Source organism: Heptranchias perlo, unplaced genomic scaffold (assembly GCF_035084215.1).
Source record: "Heptranchias perlo isolate sHepPer1 unplaced genomic scaffold, sHepPer1.hap1 HAP1_SCAFFOLD_134, whole genome shotgun sequence".
NCBI lineage: Eukaryota > Metazoa > Chordata > Chondrichthyes > Hexanchiformes > Hexanchidae > Heptranchias > Heptranchias perlo.
The window spans coordinates 759750-781339 of record NW_027138580.1 but is presented as its reverse complement, the minus strand read 5'-3'; the positions used below and the strand labels follow the sequence as shown (position 1 = coordinate 781339).

At 50.8% G+C, this 21590-nt stretch overlaps 1 protein-coding gene across 2 annotated transcripts in view; it reads right to left on the bottom strand.

The window, feature by feature from the left end:
• LOC137308586 (zinc finger protein 436-like) overlaps positions 1-11553 on the bottom strand; it is a 60134-nt gene extending 48581 nt beyond the window's left edge. Inside the window, exons 1-2 of one of the 2 annotated variants that reach the window (XM_067977201.1) lie at positions 11275-11553; positions 7827-9976 (exon numbers count right to left, since the gene is read on the bottom strand). In XM_067977201.1, coding sequence (XP_067833302.1) covers positions 9280-9976; positions 11275-11462 — 885 coding nt within the window. In that variant the 5' untranslated portion in view covers positions 11463-11553 and the 3' untranslated portion in view covers positions 7827-9279. Of the gene's footprint in view, positions 1-7826; positions 9977-11274 lie in introns of those variants that run through there. The other variant, XM_067977203.1, reaches the window with a different exon arrangement.
• Positions 11554-21590: the final 10037 nt, after the last annotated feature.

Here is a 21590-nt window from a genome sequence, read left to right as displayed (position 1 = left end):
TATTAATCTAGTAATACAGTATTGTACACATTATATATTATTAGTCTCGTAATACGGTACTGCACACATTATATATTATAAGTCTAGCAATACAGTACTGTACACACATTAGTGTAGTAATACAGTATTGTACACATTATATATTATTAGTCTAGTAATACAGTATTGTACACATTGTATATTATTACTCTCGTAATACAGTACTGTACACACATTAGTGTAGTAATACAGTATTGTACACGTTATATATTCGTCTAATAATACAGTATTGTACACATTATATATTAGTCTCGTAATACAGTACTGTACACATTATATATTAGTCCAGTAATACAGTGCACATTATATATTATTAGTCTAGTGATACAATCCTTTGTATAATATATCTATTTAGTCTCGTGCTCCACATTATATATTTTAGTCCAGTAATATAGTACTGTACATATATTATTTTTATTCCAGTAATACAGTACAGTACATACATTATACATCTTAGTCCAGTAATATAGTATTTTACAAACACTATATATATTTTCATCCCATAATATAGTATTGCACATACATTATATATTTTTTGTCCAGTAATACAGTAAAGTCCATGCTGTTTTTAGTCCAGTAACATAGTCCATATATATTAGGCCGAGCAGCCTGCATGAGGAATCGCAGGTGTCTGTGTCCTGAACAGGAACCAGTAAGTGTGGATCTGCAGAGCAGCGAAAATCGGGAGAGTGAACATGAGGTGCAGCAGAGTGAGGGAGGAGGGAGAGAGTGTGGGACGGGGATTTACAGCTTGAGGGGAACGAGAGGGGAAAGAATGTTCGACAGAAACTAGAATTGTCTGTTCTGAATTTCCATCCTGTATTGACAGCGATGACTTTTGTAAACTCCTTTTACAGGGTATTAGAAGGGGAGGATTTGCAGACGGGAAACTCAAACCAAACCTCACGTCAAGATCTGACAGAGTCCCTCGATTCATCAGGACCTGAATATCATCGGCCTTTGAATGTGGAAGGAGAAATGTTTGTCTGTTGTGTCTGTGGGAAAAGATCAAACATCAGTGTGAGTGGAAAATCACCGAGACACACACACCCGAGTGAGAGTGTTCCAGTGCACTGAGTGTGGAAAGAGCTTTAACCAGTTACACAGCCTGAAAAAACATCGCACCGTTCACAGCGGGGAGAAACCGTCCACCACCAGCGGCAGTGGAGGTTAGGGAGCGGCCTATAAGAGGCGGGAGTCGGACGCCCGAGACCAGCGGAGGGGGAAAGGGAGCGAGGGAGAAAAAACACCCAAAGTGAGGTCTGCACAAAGGAAGGAGCTGATTGGTGATTGGTTTTTTTTTGCCCAGATCAGGGACCAGTCTTAAGTTTACTGATGGTAAGTTTAGTTAGTAGTCTAATAAAGCAAGGCATGCAGGTCTCCTCAGTCCCGTTGAATCCACATCCTACGCCATGTGGGAACTCCAGGACGCTTCCCGTGTCCTGGACGGCCACATGTGCAGGAAGTGTCGTCAGCTGGGGGAGCTCGAGCTCCGGGTTTCGGAGCATGAGCAGCGGCTGGTGTCACTGCAGTGTATCCGCGAGGCCGAGAGCTACGTGGATAGCACGTTCCAGGAGGTGGTCACCCTGCAGCTTTAGAGTGTGCAGGCAGCGAGGGAATGGGTGACCGCCAGACGGACATGGAGGACCAGGCAGGTAGTGCAGGATTCCCCTGATTACATCTCGCTCTCTAACCGGTGAATACTGGTGAGGGGGATGGTTCCTCTGGGGAGTACGGCCAGAGCCAAGTCCACGGCACCACGGGGGACTCAGCTGTACGGGGGGCGGGGGTGGAGAAAGGTCAGGAGAGCAATGGTGATCGGGGACTCTATAGTTAGGGGAACAGACAGGTGTTTCTGCGGCCACAGACGAGATTCCAGGATGGTATGTTGCCTCCCTGGTGCAAGGGTCCAGGATGCCACTGAGCGGCTGTAGAATGCTCTGAGGGGGGAGGGTGAACAGCCAGAGGTCGTGGTCCACATTGGTACCAATGACATAGGTGGAATGAGGAATGAGGTCCTGCAGGTAGATTTGAAGGAGCTCGGAAGGAGATTAATTAACAGAACCTCAAAAGGTAGTAATCTCCGGCTTACTCCCGGTGTCACGCACCAGTGAGTATAGAAATAGGAGGATAGAGAAGATGAACGCGTGGCTGGAGAGATGGTGCAGGAGGGAGGGCTTTAGATTCCTGGGGCATTGGGACCGGTTCTGGGGGAGGTGGGACCTGGACAAGCCGGACGGGTTGCACCTCAACAGGGCCGGGACCAATATCCTCGCGGGGAGGTTCGCTCGTGCTGTTGGGGAAGGTTTAAACTAACTTGGCAGGGGGATGGGAACCAGAGCGGAGATTCAGAAGGGAGAGAATCAGAGCTGGAAATGGAAGGCAGAAAATTAGTAAGTGAGTTTTGAAGGCAGAGGAAACAAAGACTAGAAAATAAACAATAAAGGAGTTTGGCAGTGCTTAATGGTATATACCTCAAGGCAAGGAGTATAGTGAATAAGGCAGATGAGTTAAGGGCACAGATAGACACATGGCAGTACGATATCTTAGCTATTACTGAAACATGGCTTAAACAGGGGCAGGACTGGCAGCTCAACGTTCCTGGTTACAGGGTTTTCAGACAAGATAGGGGAATAAAAGAGAAGGGGGAGGTGGAATATTGGTTAAAGAAACAATTCCAGCTGTGAGGAGGGATGATATGTTAGAAGGATCATCAAATGAAGCCATATGGGTTGAACTGAAGAACAAAAAAGGGGCAGTCCCACTGCTGGGAGTGTACTATAGACCCCCAAACAGTCAGAGGGAGATAGAAGAGCAAATATGTCGGCAAATTTTTGAAAAGTGCAAAAACAGTAGGGCAGTAATAATAGGGGATTTCAACTCCCCGAATATTAACTGGGATAGAAACAGTGTGAAGGGGAGAGAGGGGGGCAGAATTCTTAAAATGCATTCAGGAGAACATTTTTAGCCAGTACGTAGCAAGCCGAACAAGAGGTGGGAGAGGGGGCAGTTCTGGATTTAGTTTCAGGGAATGAGGCTGGGCAGGTGGAAGGAGCATCAGTGGGAGAGCATTTTGTGGTCGTGATCATAATTCAATTAGATTTCGTGTAGTTATGGAAAAGGATAAAGATAGAACAGGAGTAAAAGTTCTCAATTGGGGAAAGGCCAATTTCACTGAGCTGAGAAGTGATTCAGCAAAAGTGGACTGGAAACAGCTACTTGAAGGTAAATCAGTGTCAGAGCAGTGAGAGGCATTCAAGGGGTTCAGAGTAAACATGTTCCCACAAAGAAAAAGGGTGGGACTGCCAAATCTAGAGTCCCCTGGATGACAAGGAGCACACAGGGTAAGATAAGGCAGAAAAAGGGAATCTTATGTCAGATACTGAGAGCTCAATACTGCAGAAAGCCCAGAGGAGTATAGAAAGTGCAGGGGTGAAATTAAAAAGGAAATTCGGAAAGCAAAGAGAGGGCATGAAAAAATACTGGCAAGTAAAATTAAGGAAAACTCCAAATGTTTTATAAATACATAAAGAGTAAGAGGATAACTAAGGAAAGAGTAGGGCCTATTAGAGACCAAAAAGGTAACCTGTGTGTGGAGGCGGAAGATGTGGGTATGGTTCTTAATGAATACTTTGCGTCTGTCTTTACAAAAGAGGGGGACGATGCAGAGATTGTAGTTAAGGAGGAGGAGTGTGAGATATTGGATGGGATAAACATAGTGAGAGAGGAAGTATTACGGGCTTAGCATCTTTGAAAGTGGATAAATCGCCAGGCCCGGATGAAATGTATCCCAGGCTGTTCAGAGAAGCAAGGGAGGAAATAGCAGAGGCTCTGACCATCATTTTCCAATCCTCCCTGGCTACAGGCGTGGTGCCTGAGGACTGGAGGACTGCTAACATTGTACCGTTGTTTAAAAAGGGAGAAAGGGACAGACCGAGTAATTACAGGCCAGTCAGCCTCACCTTGATGGTGGGCAAATTATTGGAATTAATTCTGAGGGACAGCATAAATCGTCATTTAGAAAGACACGGATTAATCAAGGACAGTCAGCATGGATTTGTTAAGGGAAGGTCATGTCTGACTAACCTGATTGAATTTCTTGAAGAGGTAACAAGGAGGGTCGATGAGGGTAGTACGATTGATGTAGTCTACATGGATTTTAACAAGGCTTTTGACAAGGTCCCACATGGCAGATTGGTCAGAAAAGTAAAAGCCCATTGGATTCAAGGGAAAGTGGCAAGTTGGATCCAGAATTGGCTCAGTGGCAGGAAGCAAAGGGTAATGGTTGACGGGTGTTTTTGTGACTGGAAGGCTGTTTGTAGTGGGGTTCTGCAAGGCTCAGTACTCGGTCCCTTGCTTTTTGTGGTAAATATCAATGATTTAGACTTAAATGTAGGGGCCAAGATTAAAAAGTTTGCAAATGGTACAAAAATTGGCCGTGTGGTTGATAGTGAGGAGGAAAGCTGTAGACTGCAGGAAGATATCAATTGACTGGTCAGGTGGGCAGAAAAGGGGCAAATGGAATTCAATCCGGAGAAGTGTGAGGTAATGCATTTGGAGAGGGCAAACAAGGCAAGAGAGTACACAATAAATGGGAGGATACTGAGAGATGGAGAGGAGCAGCGGGACCTTGGAGTGCATGTCCACAGATCCCTGAAGGTAGCAGGACAGGGAGATAAGGTGGTTAAAAAGGCATACGGGATACTTTCCTTTATTAGCTGAGGCATAGAATATAAGAGCAGGGAGGTCATGCTAGAACTGTATAAAACAATAGTTAGGCCACAGCTTGAGTACTGCGTACAGTTCTGGTCACCACATAACAGGAGAGATAGGATTGCACGAGAGAGGGGACAAAGGAGATTTACGAGGATGTTGCCAGGACTGGAGAATTTTAGCTATGAGGAAAGATTGGATAGGCTGGGGTTGTTCTCTTTGGAACAGAGGAGGCTGAGGGGAGATTTAATTGAGATGAAACCAGCTGTTAACGAAAGAAAGAAATCTCGTTTATATCGAGCCTTTCACAACCTCAGGACGTCACAAAGTGCTTTACAGCCAATGAGGCGCTCTTGAAGTGTCGTCACTGTTGTAATGTAGGAAACACAGCAGCCAATTTGCGCACAGCAAGATCCCACAAACAGCAAAGTGATAAATGACCACATCATTTTTTTAGTGATGTTGGTTGAGGGATAAATATTGGCCCCAGGACACCAGGGAGAACTCCCCCCTGCTCTTCTTCAAAATAGTGGCCGTGGGATCTTTGACATCCACCAAAGAGGGGCAGACGGGGCCTCGGTTTAAAATCTCATCCGAAAGACGGCACCTTCGACAGTGCAGCGCTCCCTCAGTACTGACCCTCCGACAGTGCAGCGCTCCCTCAGTACTGACCCTCCGACAGTGCGGCGTTCCCTCAGCACTGAACCTCCGACAGTGCGGCGCTCGGTCAGTACCGACCCTCCGACAGTGCAGCGCTCCCTCGGTACCGACCCTCCGACAGTGCGGCGTTCCCTCAGCACTGAACCTCCGACAGTGCAGCGCTCCCTCAGTACTGACCCTCCGACAGTGCAGAGCTCCCTCAGTACTGACCCTCCGACAGCGCAGTGCTCCCTCAGTACTGACCCTCCGACAGTGCGGCGTTCCCTCAGCACTGAACCTCCGACAAGGCGGTGCTCCCTCAGTACTGACCCTCAGACAGTGCAGCGCTCCCTCAGTACTGACCCTCCGACAGTGCAGCGCTCCCTCAGTACTGACCCTCCGACAGTGCAGCACTCCCTCAGTACTGACCCTCCGACAGTGCAGCGCTCCCTCAGTACTGACCCTCCGACAGTGCGGCGCTCCCTCAGTACTGACCCTCCGACAGTGCGGCGCTCCCTCAGTACTGACCCTCCGACAGTGCGGCGCTCCCTCAGTACTGACCCTCCGACAGTGCAGCACTCCCTCAGTACTGACCCTCCGACAGTGCAGCGCTCCCTCGGTACCGACCCTCCGACAGTGCGGCGTTCCCTCAGCACTGAACCTCCGACAGTGCAGCGCTCCCTCAGTACTGACCCTCCGACAGTGCAGAGCTCCCTCAGAACTGACCCTCCGACAGCGCAGTGCTCCCTCAGTACTGACCCTCCGACAGTGCGGCGTTCCCTCAGCACTGAACCTCCGACAAGGCGGTGCTCCCTCAGTACTGACCCTCAGACAGTGCAGCGCTCCCTCAGTACTGACCCTCCGACAGTGCAGCGCTCCCTCAGTACTGACCCTCCGACAGTGCAGCACTCCCTCAGTACTGACCCTCCGACAGTGCAGCGCTCCCTCAGTACTGACCCTCCGACAGTGCGGCGCTCCCTCAGTACTGACCCTCCGACAGTGCGGCGCTCCCTCAGTACTGACCCTCCGACAGTGCGGCGCTCCCTCAGTACTGACCCTCCGACAGTGCAGCGCTCCCTCAGTACTGGTATTGGGGAGTGTCGGCCCTGGATTACGGGGCTCAAGTCTCTGGAGTGGGGACTTGGACCCACGGCCTTCAGACTCAGAGGGGAGAGTGAGACCGACTGAGCCACGGCTGACACTGTGAGTAGACCCAGCTCCTGAAGCCTATCTGATGTTGGTTGAGAGATAAATATTGGGCCAGGACAGCAGGGAGAATTCTCTTGCTCTTAGAATGGTTACAGCACAGGAGGAGGCCATTCAGCCCATCGAACCTGTGCCAGCTCTTTGTAAGAGCAATCCAATCAGTCCCACTCCCCCGCTCTTTCCCCGTAGCCCTGCAAATCTTTTCCCTTCGAATATTTTTCCAATTCCTTTTTGAAAGCCACGATTGAATCTGCTTCCACCGCCCATCTTCAAAATATCCACTAGTCGATGTCTGGATCTCCTTTTCCTCCCATGAGCTTCTTTTAGTCAGGTTACCGCGAGTCCCGGGTTATTTACCGGTGACGGGAATGGGAGCTGACGTGGTGGCCACACCCCTAACGTGTTGTCATCACGATGCCATGACATCACCAATGTCAGTGAGGGCATGGCCCAAACCCCGGATTCTACAGTGTGTAATCGAGGCTCGGAGACGGCTGAACCCCAATGGGGGGGGGAGAAAAGAGGGAGGAGGGGGGAGGGACACGAACAAAGACTCGACAAGGTGGCCGACCTCTCTTCTCCTGCTCGGCCTGACACAACAACAAATCAATTGATAATAACTCGCAGGAAACTGATCGGTTTCAGAGAGGCCGCGAGGAGGACTGGAGCGGAAACAGTAAAGTCACAGACCTGTGGTAATGAGCACCCTTCGTCGAGGGAGCTTTACTCTGCATCTAACCCGTGCTGTACCTGCCCTGGGAGTGTTTGATGGGACAGTGTCGAGGGAGCTTTACTCTGTATCTAACCCGTGCTGTCCCTGCCCTGGGAGTGTTTGATGGAACAGTGTGGAGGGAGCTTTACTCTGTATCTAACCCGTGCTGTCCCTGCCCTGGGAGTGTTTGATGGAACAGTGTAGAGGGGGCTTTACTCTGTATCTCACCCTGTACCTGCCCTGGGAGTGTTTGATGGAACAGTGTGGAGGGGAGCTTTACTCTGTATCTAACCCATGCTGTACCTGCCCTGGGAGTGTTTGATGCTAACTGTCATTGTTGTTGGGTTAATACCCATGATATTTTCTCAGATTCAGCATCACTGTCACTTTATAAGTGCACCTCACGGCCCCTAGGATCTGGTGTGCACCCATTTCTAGTGATCATAACAGGAAGCCCATACTCTGTGTACTGGTTCCTGGAATATATCTCACACTGATACTAACTGGAGGCACAAGCTTTGAACCAACCAGGAGGTTTATTTGTATTATGTGGGCAGTAACGAACAGTGTGCAGTGTAACACATGGATTTCCCTCCGTTCCTCCACACGACAATAACAAAGGGTTGTTCTCTCTAAAGACAACCGTTCACTTGCTCCAGCCACACTCTTGATCCGTTTACCTTTGCCAGGACGACACGTATTGTGAAACACATTCAGCCCCCTGGCTGCGAGACTGACGCCCTGACTGTGACTGAAAAGACCGACATTGGACTGCCAATTCAATTCCTGCAAGAGCAAATTCCCCACCCAATCAACTGTCCATCACAGAGGGCTCCAGCCGATCAGTGTCCCTGACCTCTGAGACACAGCGGGTCAGTCAAAGGCACTGCCCAGGCTGAGGCTTTGCTCTGTGACCAGGCAGCGTGTCAACGGGCCCAGGTTGACCCTGAAAGAAAAGCAAGAGGTGACTCCATCTCCCATGAACAGGAGGAGGCCATTCGGCCCCTCGAGCCTGTTCCGCCATTCACTTAGATCATGGCTGACCTGTATCTTAACTCCATCTCCCCGCCTTGGTACCATAACCCTTAATACCCTCGCCTAACAAAAATCAACAATCTTAGTTTTGAAATTTCCAGTTGTCCCCCGACCTCAACAGCTTTTCTGGGCGAGAGAGTTCCAGATTCCCACTCCCCTTTGTGTGAAGAAGTGATTCCCGACATCACCCCCTCAACGGTCTGGCTCGAATTTTAAGGTTCTGCCCACCTTGTTCTGGACTCCCCCCAACCAGAGGAAATAGTTTCTCTCTATCTACCCGGTCAAATCCTTTAATCATCTTGAACACCTCGATCAGATCACCCCTTGATCTTCTATACTCGAGGGAACACATTGGAACAAACAGTCATTCCTCAATCTTCGACTGGGGTCATTGAAGACGTGAACAGCAGCCAATCGATACGGGGAACTTACTAAAGTCCTTCGCTTTATCAATTTGCATTGATGAAGGACACCGCAGGCAGCTTGTCTGGAACTGAACTGATGGGTTTTCCTTGGAGAAATACCTTATGTGCTGATTCTAGCAACACAAAATATAAAAGTTTTAAAAATTCATCACAGACAGAAAAAAGACCTGTTTTCATCACACTGAGACTCGGCGCTCTGAATGATAAAATGTCCCATTCCCCAGCACTGACATCCATTCACCCAAAAGGTAAGATAAACCCACTATCTTCTCACCCAGTCACAGCTACAGAGGGACTGGGAATGTCCAGAACAAGTCACCAGTCAGCTCTTAGAGACATCAAGGACTCGACACAGAGTCTGAAAGAAAGCTGACTGATTTGCCACATATTGAGAAGGATAAAATCCAGTGATAGGGGGAATTAACATCAGCAGAAACTACCAGAATGAACATGGTTCAGTCCTGGATGTGATTAACAGCAGCAATAACAGCAGAATCCAACCGCCTGCAGTCAAACGTGAGTACGCTGGTGCATCAGCAGGTGGGATGAACGGGTGAATCCCTTCCCGCACACGGGGCAGGTCAACAGCCTGTCTCCAGCGTGAGTGCACCGGTGCGTCAGCTGGCTGGACGGTCGTCTGAATCTCTTGGTGCATCGCGAGCAACCGAACGGTCTCTCCTCGCTATGAATGCGCTGGTGCCGCGACAACAACTCGGGACTTTTAAAGCTGCTCCCGCAGTCAGAGCATCCGAAAGGTCTCTCGTCAGTGTGAACCAGTTGGTGTCTCAGCAGGTGAGAGGAAGAATTGAATCCCTTCCCACACACGGAGCAGGTGTGGGGCCTCTCCCCGGTGTGAATGTGCTGGTGTGTCCGCAGGCGGGAGGACTGAGTGAATCCCTTCCTGCACACGGAGCAGGCAAACGGCCTCTCCCCGGTGCGGCTGTGGCAATGTTTTCCCGGCCGGGATTGGCACGGAAATCCCTGCTCGGCGTCGGCACAGTCACACGGTTGCCCCCCGGCCTGGCTGCGCTCGTGCCTCGCCAGGTTGGACGATCGGCTGAAGGCTCGTCCGCACACGGAGCACGGGTACGGTCTGTCGCTGCTGTGATCGGCGCCTTGTTCTTCCATCGCACGTCCCGATGAATCGAGCGGCTCTGTCGGATCCCGAGGTGAGTGTCCCGTCTGCAAACCCTCCCCTTCTAATACCCTGTCAAAAGGAGTTTACAAAAGTCAGCGCTGTCAGTGCAGGATAGAAATTCAAAAACATACAATTCCCGTGGAACATTCTTTGCTTTCTTGTCCCTTCTGAGCTGTAAATCTGCAATCAATGTTGCAGGAAATTGTACGTAAACAGCAATGTGATGATGACCAGGTAATTAGTGATGTTGGAATTATAAAGAGGGTCCAAAAGGAGGGGTTTGGGGGCTGTTCCAGAGAGTGGGAGCAGGTGACTGCAAGCATGGCAGCCAATAGCTTGGACGAAAGGGGATGCAAAAGAGGCGGGAGTCAGAGGTGCAGGAATCTCTTGAGGCTGGCTGTTGCACTGAAGGAGGTTATACCGATATACACGGTGATGGTAACTAGCCATCATAGAGTGATACAGCACGGATAGAGGCCCTTCGGCCCATCGTGTCCGCGCCGGCCATCAAGCCCTGTCCAATCTAATCCCATATTCCAGCATTTGGTCCGTAGCCTTGTTTGCTATGGCATTTCAAGTGCTCATCCAAATGCTTCTTGAATGTTGTGAGGGTTCCTGCCTCCACAACCCTTTCAGGCAGTGAGTTCCAGACTCCAACCACCCTCTGGGTGAAAAAGTTCTTTCTCAAATCCCCTCTAAATCTCCCGCCTTTTACCTTGAATCTATGCCCCCTTGTTATAGAAACCTCAACGAAGGGAAAAAGCTCCTTAGTATCCATCCTATCTGTGCCCCTCATAATTTTGTACACCTCAATCATGTCCCCCCTCAGCCTCCTCTGCTCCAAGGAAAACAAACCCAATCTTCCCAGTCTCTCATCATAGCTGAAGCGCTCCAGCCTTGGTAACATCCTGGTGAATCTCCTCTGCACCCTCTCCAAAGCGATCACATCCTTCCTGTCGTGTGGCGACCAGAACTGCACACAGTACTCCAGCTGTGGCCGAACCAGTTCAAATACACCCTGAATAATTCGTATCAATCATAAGATAGCTTCAGATGAAAACTATTGGACCCCACTGGACTCAGATAGCCCCACGTCGCCCAGGATAGGTTGCTATGTATTTAACCCAATCCCTTCTCTCCAGCCCCACCCGGTTTGATTTGGATACCCGTCTGGATCGCCCGCCGGCTCCCAATCCGCCTGCCTGCGTTTCCAGCCGACCGGTGCGAGAAAAAAAATATTCCGCTGACCGCGGTCCGCATCAATGGCTGCCTCAGTACCCACAATGCCCAGCGCGCCAGAAACCGCTCTATCCGCCGCGATAGTTTCAGCGCGCATGCGCCTATTCCCCCACCCCCACCACACATACCACGTGGGCGGGGACCCGCAGTGCATCCTGGGCTGGGCTCCAGCCGCTTGTGGAGAGTCCGGCGGCCGGAGCGAGTGAGGAGAATCCCCGGGGCGCGGGCGGAGGAGGAGCGAGGGCCCGAGACTGTTTGATGTGTTCCGGCCCTCGGTTGTTGATGAAGCCTGCACCGATCCGCGCTCTCTCCCCATTCCCGGGCACGGCCATTCCGGGCCTTAGGCCCGCACTCGGCCGCCGCGCCGCTCCGACCTCTCGAAGCTTCTCTTCCCACGGCCCGCACCGCGCATGCTCGGGACGGAGACCCTCCCCCCCAACCCAGCGCCTGCGCGCTCGCCTCCCGTCAGACCGATAGGGCGCTTTCTACGGCGCGAGGGTTTCTGGGTAAGGATGACCGCCATGGAAACGAATTGAAGCGCCGCACGCCCGGGATGGGAGCAAAGTCTGTCCTTTTTCACCGTCGCAGCGGGAAATCTCCAACACAGGTTATCGAATTGAAGCAGGTACTGGTTGTACTTTCATATTCTGATTATATTTCAGGGAGCGAGTGCTCAATCTATGGGCACAGGCTGCCGAGGGAGACGGTGGGAGCAGTTAGTATATAAAGCATTCAAATGCAAATTAGATAAAATTTCTTTCAGTAATGGGCAATTAGGGATGGGTAACAAATGCCGGCCTTGACAGTGACGCCCACTTCCCATGAACGAATAAAAAAAAATAACTGAGGATACAGTGTGTGAGTAATTTAAGACTTGACCTGTGGTGAGTGCAGCATTGCTTCTGAGGAACAGGTGACTTTGGGCCTGTGGTTCCCAATGCTCTCCACCACTGGGGGTTTTCCTCACCTCATGTCTGGGTCTGTTGGAGACAAATTGATAAGAGATTGATTGTTATGATTAGTCAACAACTCCATTATCAATTCTTTTTTATTCATTCATGGGGTGTGGGCATTGCTGGTGAGGCCGGCATTTATTGCCCATCCCTAATTGCCCCTTGAGAAGGTGGTGGTGAGCCGCCTTCTTGAACCGCTGCAGTCAGTGTGATGAAGGTTCTCCCACAGTGCTGTTAGGAAGGGAGTTCCCGGATTTTGACCCAGCGACGATGAAGGAACGGCCGATATATTTCCAAGTCGGGATGGTGTGTGACTTGGAGGGGAACGTGCAGGTGGTGTTGTTCCCATGTACCTGCTGCCCTTGGCCTTCTCGGTGGTAGAGGTGGCGGGTTTGGGAGGTGCTGTCGAAGAAGCCTTGGCGAGTTGCTGCAGTGCATCCTGTGGATGGTCCACACTGCAGCCACGGTGTGCCGGTGGTGAAGGGAGTGAATGTTTAGGGTGGTGGATGGGGTGCCAATCAAGCGGGCTGCTTTGTATCTTGCGACTACCAGGATGGTAGAAGACGAACTAGATGAACCTTGGTCCTTTTTGGTCCATCAATTCCTCTGTTCCTATTTTCTAATTCTTTCCCAAGCAGATTGAGGCCTGTGATTCTGAGGTATACATTCATCACGTGTCTTTTAGTGAAACAAAGACAGATCCTGCTGGAAACATTCAGCATCTGTGGAGAGAACAGTTGACGTTTCAGTTGGAGACCCTCCTCTTTTGTACTGATCAACCTAATGGCAGGCGTGACTTGATTGACGGATGCAATGGACCAATCGGCATAGGGAAAAGTAGTTGGAGGGCGGAGCAAGTGGTGCTCCTGTGACCTGTCGGCCTCCATTTTAGCACCCGCTATCGGGTGCGTTCCTGGGGGGGGGGCTCCGAAAATCAGGGAATCCCGGAGCGGGTCGGGAGCCCGGCTCCAACCCGCCCACTTCCGGGTTCCCCACAGACGCGGCGACGTGCGCGCACAGCCCCCGCATGTGGGACTCCCGCAGGCAATTAAAGCCAGCGGGGGGCCACTTGAGAGTATTTACCGAGGTATTTCAGGTCATTAACAGACCTGATTAAGGGAATATGTCAGGAGGGGTGGGATTTTAGAAACAACTGGGACTGTTTCCCATACTGGGGGAAACACTCCCAGTTGAAATGGACGTGTTGCAGCCATCAGCCTGTCGCAGCTGGAAAGGTCCATTTGTCAGGTGGCGGGGGGAGACCCTCACTCATTGCAGGAGGCCACTCTGTCACTTGGGACAAAGTTTGGCCTCCACCACCCTCCTCCTGACAATCAAATTCACCAACTTGCACAATTAACCCCAGGGTCCAGACACATGTACCAACCTTGCGGACCCCCTCAGATGTACATCTTCCAGATGGGGGCCGCCGTAGCTGCAGTCATGACCTACTCGGAGGGCGAACACCATCACCGGCCTTGCCGTCCACCTCTGATACGTGGAGCTCCACAACACAGTGCTGTGACACATCCCCCTGCACAGCAGGAGGGAGGGCAACCGCAGAGAGAGATGCGTCGCATGGGGCACTACCCTCGCCACAGGGTCCACAGACCGATGCTCAGCTTCCTGGACCTCTCTGAGCAACAGTGCACACGGAGGCTCAGAGTCACTCGACATGTAGTCGTGGACATCTGCAGCCTCCTTCATGCCGAGCTGCTCCCGGCTGGCCCGAGCACCATCTTCTTACCTGTCGCTGTCAACATCACCACTGCCCTCAACAACTTCTCCTCCGCATCCTTCCAGGGTGCCACCGGGGACATCGCCGATGTCTCTCAGTCGTCTGCACAAAAGAGCCCTGCAAATACACCCACACCCACTCTGCAGGGACACAATGGGTGGCATCAGGTGTGGGTCTTCATTGTGATCCTCAGGAAAGGGCATTATTGCACAAACCAGACAAGATTCGCAAAGACGTGGCAGTAGTGGTGCCAATATAATATGTGATGTGAGTTGGTCAGAAATTAAATAGCAGTAAAAACCATGACAAACCCTCAAACACCCTTGTGCATCCCCTTCATGCTCACAACACGTTTGTCTTACGCTGCCTACTGCACATATATGATGCATGCCCTGTGGCTGCAGCACAGGTAGTGGCAGGTTGAGTGAGGCTGACCGTGAAAGAGATGCATCAGAGGGTGAGTATGAGATTGTATGAGGATTAGGTTGAGTGGTAGTGGTGGGATGAGTACTGGCGAGGTGAGTAAGTGCAGGTAAGATGAGGATGAGGTTTGAGTGGGTGTGAGGGGTGATGTGACAGAGTAGTGTTGGCAGTGCAGAAGGAGATGTGGGGTGGGGGCAGTGATGTGGCAGACGGAGTGTAGGGGAATGAGTAAGTGTACTCACTTTGGCTGACCTACTTAGGTCATTGCAGCGCCTCTTGCACTGTATGCAGGTGGGCGATATGTTGGTGGTGCAGGTGACCTCCTCTGCCACCTCGAGCCAGGCCTTCCTGGTGGCAGAGGCAGGCCGCTTCCTCCCGCCCGCCGGGGGGAAGATCTCTGTCCTCCTCACCCCATCTAATGATACCTGGAGTGAGGCATCATTAAACTGGGAGCAGCCTTCCCCCTGGGCTGCTCCATGCTGTAATTTTTCCTATTTGTTGCAGCATCAGTCAGTGGGGGACTGCCCCTTTAAATAGAGCTCCTCCAGCTGACAGAGCTTCCTGTGCATGCGCAGTCCGCCCGATGCGCAGATCAGCAGTGGGGAACCCGGAAGACCAGGGAAGTGGATCCAATTAGGCTGCGATCGCACGGGGGGCAGACTGATTTCGCCGGGCGTGTTACCCACGCGCCCAATAGCCCCCCCGCCGCGAACCCGCAGCCCTGGTAACATCGAGCCCCTTGTGTCCATTTTTAGCGAGGACACATAACATGGTAATAGAGTCAGCCTGACAGGCAGAAGAATGAGGTGAGGCGATTAACAGATCGTCTACATACTGGACCAGAGTGGAACCTGCTTCGAAGACAATGTCCTGCAAGTCTGCCTTTGAACACTGAAAATATGGTTGGGCTTTCAGTGTAGCCTTGAGGCAATCGTGTCCATGGATATTGTCTTCCCTTAGCATTTTTCCCACTTCATTCGCATGTTGGGACCAGAGTTGCTCTGGGACCCTTTCGAACAGATTCGCTGCTTCTGTAGTACACACGTACTCACTCCGGTTTTCGAGCAGGTCTCTGTCTAACACTTTTCGTTCAAAGGTTGCATGATTGTTTATAAAGGGATATAAGAAAATGGCAAAGCCAGCTCCTTCACCCAGCCGTATTCCGGTCCCTCCCCTGATACCTGCGATTTCGGTCCATGTTAAATGGTTTAAGTGCTTGACCATGGGTCCAAGGTCCTTTTGACTCTGGCCTTCTGCAACTGCCAGAGTGCAGTGGGGCGCACTATCGGCGACCTTAAGTAAGGGTTTTACCTCGCTGGGTAGTATGATAGGTGCGGCTGGTATAGCTGTGTCCATCAGGATCGTATCGCATGTGAGATCAAATTCACCTCCTTCAAATGTTTGATAAAAACTTTTTTCACAAATATCCCGTCCAGTTTTATCAAAGTCGGCTGGACAGTGTAAATTGTATTTCCAGGAGGTTAAATTAAGGAATGCTCGGTAATCAGATGCCGCCCCAGATACGGACTGCAGGGACCCCACCAATCTTCGAAGTTTTGTGGCCAGAGAGCCACTGTTGTTCATTGACCATTTATAAATGACGGGTGACTCAAATTCTCGAAGGGAGTACATTCCATAAGTTTCTTCGGGGATCGACACTTCTAATCCCCTATCCGTACATATGATGGTGGCTCTCATTTTGCATAAGAGATCACGTCTGAGTAAATTAACGGGTGCGTCCTCTGATAGTAGGAATGCATGTTGTCCGTGGAATACTTCTGAATTTATGTCTAATGGTTCTGACCATTGCATGGTTTGTGTAACTCCTGACAGGCCAACACGTTGTCCACTTGTATCCGTTTTGGGGGCTTCTTTTGCCATTTCCTTGGACAATAAAGAGTTAGTAGCACCCGTATCGACAAGGAAGGGCACTTGTTTTCCCCCCATGTGTGGATGGAGGCATGGTTCTTGACCAGCGTTCACTGAGACTATCGGCATTTGACAATCAGGTTTCTGACACGGGGGGTTCGAGGGCGTCATGCGGGATAATCTCCGGGATCATTACGATTTGAATTCCCCCATGGATTCCCAGTCGAAAATTGGGCTTGGGGTCGAGTGGTGGGTTGGTCAGCATGATTTTGCGGTGGACCATTGGCAGACCTTCTGTCGGGCTGAGGACAATTCGATCGCCAATGTCCACTTTTCCCACAATGAAAACACAGACCATAAAAAGGGTTTTGAGGATTTCCAACACCGGGAGGCCCAAAACCTCCTTGTTGAGGTGGGCCTGATCCGTGTCCGCGTTGTGGGCGTCCCCTCCCTCTATTATGTCCCATATAATACAAGGTGAGCGGGTCACTTGGAGTCATTTTTGTTTCTGCGTACATTGAAGTTTTATTTTTATTTTCTTTGCTTTCTCTACTACGATCCTGGACATTCTTTAGAATGGACCTCAATTGGGGCATAGTTTTGTGTCTCCAATCTCGGCATATCAAAGTCAGTGGGTCTTTTAATTCTGGTCTGAGTCCGTTAACGAGGGCGTTAACGAGTGGCACTTGGTATGTGTCTTTGGACATACCAGAACACTGGTCAAAAATATTCTCCATTCTTTCTATATAATCCTCAACATCCTCATCTTTCCTTTGACTGGTTTCTGTAATCTTAGTCCAATTTGTTCTCTTGGGGAATTTTACGTGCATTACACCAGACAAATTTTGGCAGAATGCATCATCTGCCACTGTCTCGTCCGGTCTGTTAGCTGCCCTATGGTCTCGGATAAGGGTAAATTTTCATCGCCCTCACACAGTCTTTTATATTTATTATCTTTCAACCATGCGCGTAATAACTGATCCATATCGACTATGGTTGGTTGGTGACAAATGACTATCGTTTTCAATCGGTCAATAGACTTTTCTAAGACTTTAGAGGGGTCCGGTAAGTCCTGAATGATTCTCAATTCGGTGGCTGTCCATGGACGGTGGACGGGAACTGGGTCTCCGTCTGCAGCATGGACATTGGGGAAACGTCTTAAGGGCAGTTGTGTTTTGTCTGGAGTGGGCTGAGATTCCCCCTTGTCTCCCTCCTTCGCCTCTCATTTTGACCAAACTATCAACTCGTCAGTTGTTTCTTTCCCAAAGTTTCTGTCCATGTGAGCAGCAGGTGTTCCCTTTGGAGGGATTTTGCTGGTGCTGGCGCCCATGGCTTATAGTTTATACAATCCTTCACACTGTAATTACACAACAATCAAGGCCGATCTTAACTATCGCAATTCTATACTTGATAATTCAGCTGATCGGACAAGACGTCATGTGTTCTCTACACCTACTTTAGGGTCCTGGCCTTCACGTGGGGTTAAAACCCTCTGAATAACCAGCTCAGGCTCGGTGCGTGAGAGAAACGTCTGCAATTGGTTGGATCAGCTGACTTACACAAGATTCCTGCATATTTTTTTTTTATTCGTTCACGGGATGTGGGCGTCGCTGGCAAGGCCGGCATTTATTGCCCATCCCTAATTGCCCTCGAGAAGGTGGTGGTGAGCCGCCTTCTTGAACCGCTGCAGTCCGTGTGGTGACGGTTCTCCCACAGTGCTGTTAGGAAGGGAGTTCCAGGATTTTGACCCAGCGACGATGAAGGAACGGCCGATATATTTCCAAGTCGGGATGGTGTGTGACTTGGAGGGGAACGTGCAGGTGGTGTTGTTCCCATGCGCCTGCTGCCCTTGTCCTTCTAGGTGGTAGAGGTCGCGGGTTTGGGAGGTGCTGTCGAAGAAGCCTTGGTGAGTTGCTGCAGTGCATCCTGTGGATGGTGCACACTGCAGCCACAGTGCGCCGGTGGTGAAGGGAGTGAATGTTTAGGATGGTGGATGGGGTGCCAATCAAGTGGGCTGCTTTATCTTGGATGGTGTCGAGCTTCTTGAGTGTTGTTGGAGCTGCACTCATCCAAGCAAGTGGAGAGTATTCCATCACACTCCTGACTTGTGCCTTGTAGATGGTGGAAAGGCTTTGGGGAGTCAGGAGGTGAGTCACTCGCCACAGAATACCCAGCCTCTGACCTGCTCTCGTAGCCACAGTATTTATATGGCTGGTCCAGTTAAGTTTCTGGTCAATGGTGACCCCCAGGATGTTGATGGTGGGGGATTCGGCGATGGTAATGCCGTTGAATGTCAAGGGGAGGTGGTTAGACTCTCTCTTGTTGGAGATGGTCATTGCCTGGCACTTATCTGGCGCGAATGTTACTTGCCACTTATCAGCCCAAGCCTGGATGTTGTCCAGGTCTTGCTGCATGCAGGCTCGGACTGCTTCATTATCTGAGGGGTTGCGAATGGAACTGAACACTGTGCAGTCATCAGCGAACATCCCCATTTCTGACCTTATGATGGAGGGAAGGTCATTGATGAAGCAGCTGAAGATGGTTGGGCCTAGGACACTGCCTTGAGGAACTCCTGCAGCAATGCCCTGGGGCTGAGATGATTGGCCTCCAACAACCACTACCATCTTCCTTTGTGCGAGGTATGACTCCAGCCACTGGAGAGTTTTCCCCCTGATTCCCATTGACTTCAATTTTACTGGGGCTCCTTGGTGCCACACTCGGTCAAATGCTGTCTTGATGTCAAGGGCAGTCACTCTCACCTCACCTCTGGAATTCAGCTCTTTTGTCCATGTTTGGACCAAGGCTGTAATGAGGTCTGGAGCCGAGTGGTCCTGGCGGAACCCAAACTGAGCATCGGTGAGCAGGTTATTGGTGAGTAAGTGCCGCTTGATAGCACTGTCGACAACACCTTCCATCACTTTGCTGATGATTGAGAGTAGACTGATGGGGCGGTAATTGGCCGGATTGGATTTGTCCTGCTTTTTGTGGACAGGACATACCTGGGCAATTTTCCACATTGTCGGGTGGATGCCAGTGTTGTAGCTGTACTGGAACAGCTTGGCTAGAGGCGCAGCTAGTTCTGGAGCACAAGTCTTCAGCACTACAGCTGGGATGTTGTCAGGGCCCATAGCCTTTGCTGTATCCAGTGCACTCAGCCGTTTCTTGATATCACGTGGAGTGAATCGAATTGGCCGAAGACTGGCTTCCGTGATGGTGGGGATATCGGGAGGAGGCTGAGATGGATTATCCACTCGGCACTTCTGGCTGAAGATGGTTGCAAACGCTTCAGCCTTGTCTTTTGCACTCACGTGCTGGACTCCGCCATCATTGAGAATGGGGATGTTTGCAGAGCCTCCTCCTCCCGTTAGTTGTTTAATTGTCCACCACCATTCACGACTGGATGTGGCAGGACTGCAGAGCTTTGATCTGATCCGTTGGTTGTGGAATCGCTTAGCTCTGTCTATAGCATGTTGCTTCCGCTGTTTAGCATGCATGTAGTCCTGAGTTGTAGCTTCACCAGGTTGGCACCTCATTTTTAGGTACGCCTGGTGCTGCTCCTGGCATGCTCTTCTACACTCTTCATTGAACCAGGGTTGATCCCCTGGCTTGTTGGTAATGGTAGAGTGAGGAATATGCCGGGCCATGAGGTTACAGATTGTGCTGGAATACAATTCTGCTGCTGCTGATGGCCCACAGCGCCTCATGGATGCCCAGTTTTGAGCTGGTAGATCTGTTCTGAATCTATCCCATTTAGCACGGTGGTAGTGCCACACAACACGTTGGATGGTGTCCTCAGTGCGAAGACGGGATTTCATCTCCACGAGGACTGTGCGGTGGTCACTCCTACCAATACTGTCATGGACAGATGCATTTGCGACAGGTAGATTGGTGAGGACGAGGTCAAGTAAGTTTTTCCCTCGTGTTGGTTCGCTCACCACCTGCCGCAGGCCCAGTCTAGCAGCTATGTCCTTCAGGACTCGGCCAGCTCGGTCAGTAGTGGTGCTACCGAGCCACTCTTGGTGATGGACATTGAAGTCCCCCACCCAGAGTACATTTTGTGCCCTTGCTACCCTCAGTGCTTCCTCCAAGTGGTGTTCAACATGGAGGAGGACTGATTCATCAGCTGAGGGAGGACGGTAGGTGGTAATCAGCAGGAGGTTTCCTTGCCCATATTTGACCTGATGCCATGAGATTTCATGGGGTCCAGAGTCAATGTTGAGGACTCCCAGGGCCACTCCCTCCTGACTGTATATCACTGTACCGCCACCTCTGGTGGGTCTGTCCTGCCGGCGGGACAGGACATACCCAGGGATGGTGATGGAAGAGTCTGGGACGCTGGCCGAAAGGTATGATTGAGGCCTGTGATTCTGAGGTATACATTCATCACGTGTCTTTTAGTGAAACAAAGACAGATCCTGCTGGAAACATTCAGCATCTGTGGAGAGAACAGTTAACGTTTCAGTTGGAGACCCTCCTCTTTTGTACTGATCAACCTCATGGCAGGCGTGACTTGATTGACGGATGCAATGGACCAATCGGTATAGGGAAAAGTAGTTGGAGGGCGGAGCAAGTGGTGCTCCTGTGACCTGTCGGCCTCCATTTTAGCACTCGCTATCGGGTGCGTTCCTGGCGGCGGAGGGGGGGGGGGGGCACTATTACAATCCCAGTCTATATTAGGAGAGTTGAAGTCCCCCATTATCACTGCTCTATAGTTCTTGCACCTCTCTGTAATTTCCATGCAAATTTGCTCCTCAATCTCCTTCCCACTAGTTGGTGGCCTATAGAATACACCCAGTAGTGTAACGGCACCTCTGTTATTCCTTAACTTTAACCAAATAGATTCTGTCCTTGACCCCTCCAGGATATCCTCTCTCTCCAGCACTGCAATATTCTCCTTAATCAATACTGCCACCGCCCCCGACCTTCATTTCTTCCCTATCTTTCCTGAACATCTTGTGTCCAGGAATATTTAGTTGCCAATCCTGCCCTTTTCTCAGCCAGGTCTCCGTTATTGCCACTACCTCATATTCCCATGTGGCTATTCGCGCCTGCAGCTCACCAACCTCATTTACCAGGCTTCGTGGGTGGTGGCGGCAGATTTATTGAATCTGTTTCCTCCTCCCTTTCAGGCAGTGCAGTTTAGTTTGTGGAGGGTCGGTAAGGAGAGTGTTACAGAAATCCAGCCCCAGGGCTATGAAGGCCTGGGTTAGGGTTTAGATGCACAGGGGTCAGAGGTGACCCAAAGTAGGGTCACCAACAGGTCAGATGTGGAAGTCGGGGGAGGAGCTGAGCTGAACAATGGGCCCATTGTGACGTTTCAGGGACCAATCAGCAGTCCTGGAGGCGGGTGGAAGAGATGGAGACCCGGGAACGGGGGGGGGGTTTGCAGGGGGGACATTGGGCCCCCGAGCTTTGGGCACCCCCTTTTTACTGGGGTTGCTTTTGCTTCTCCAGTAATATA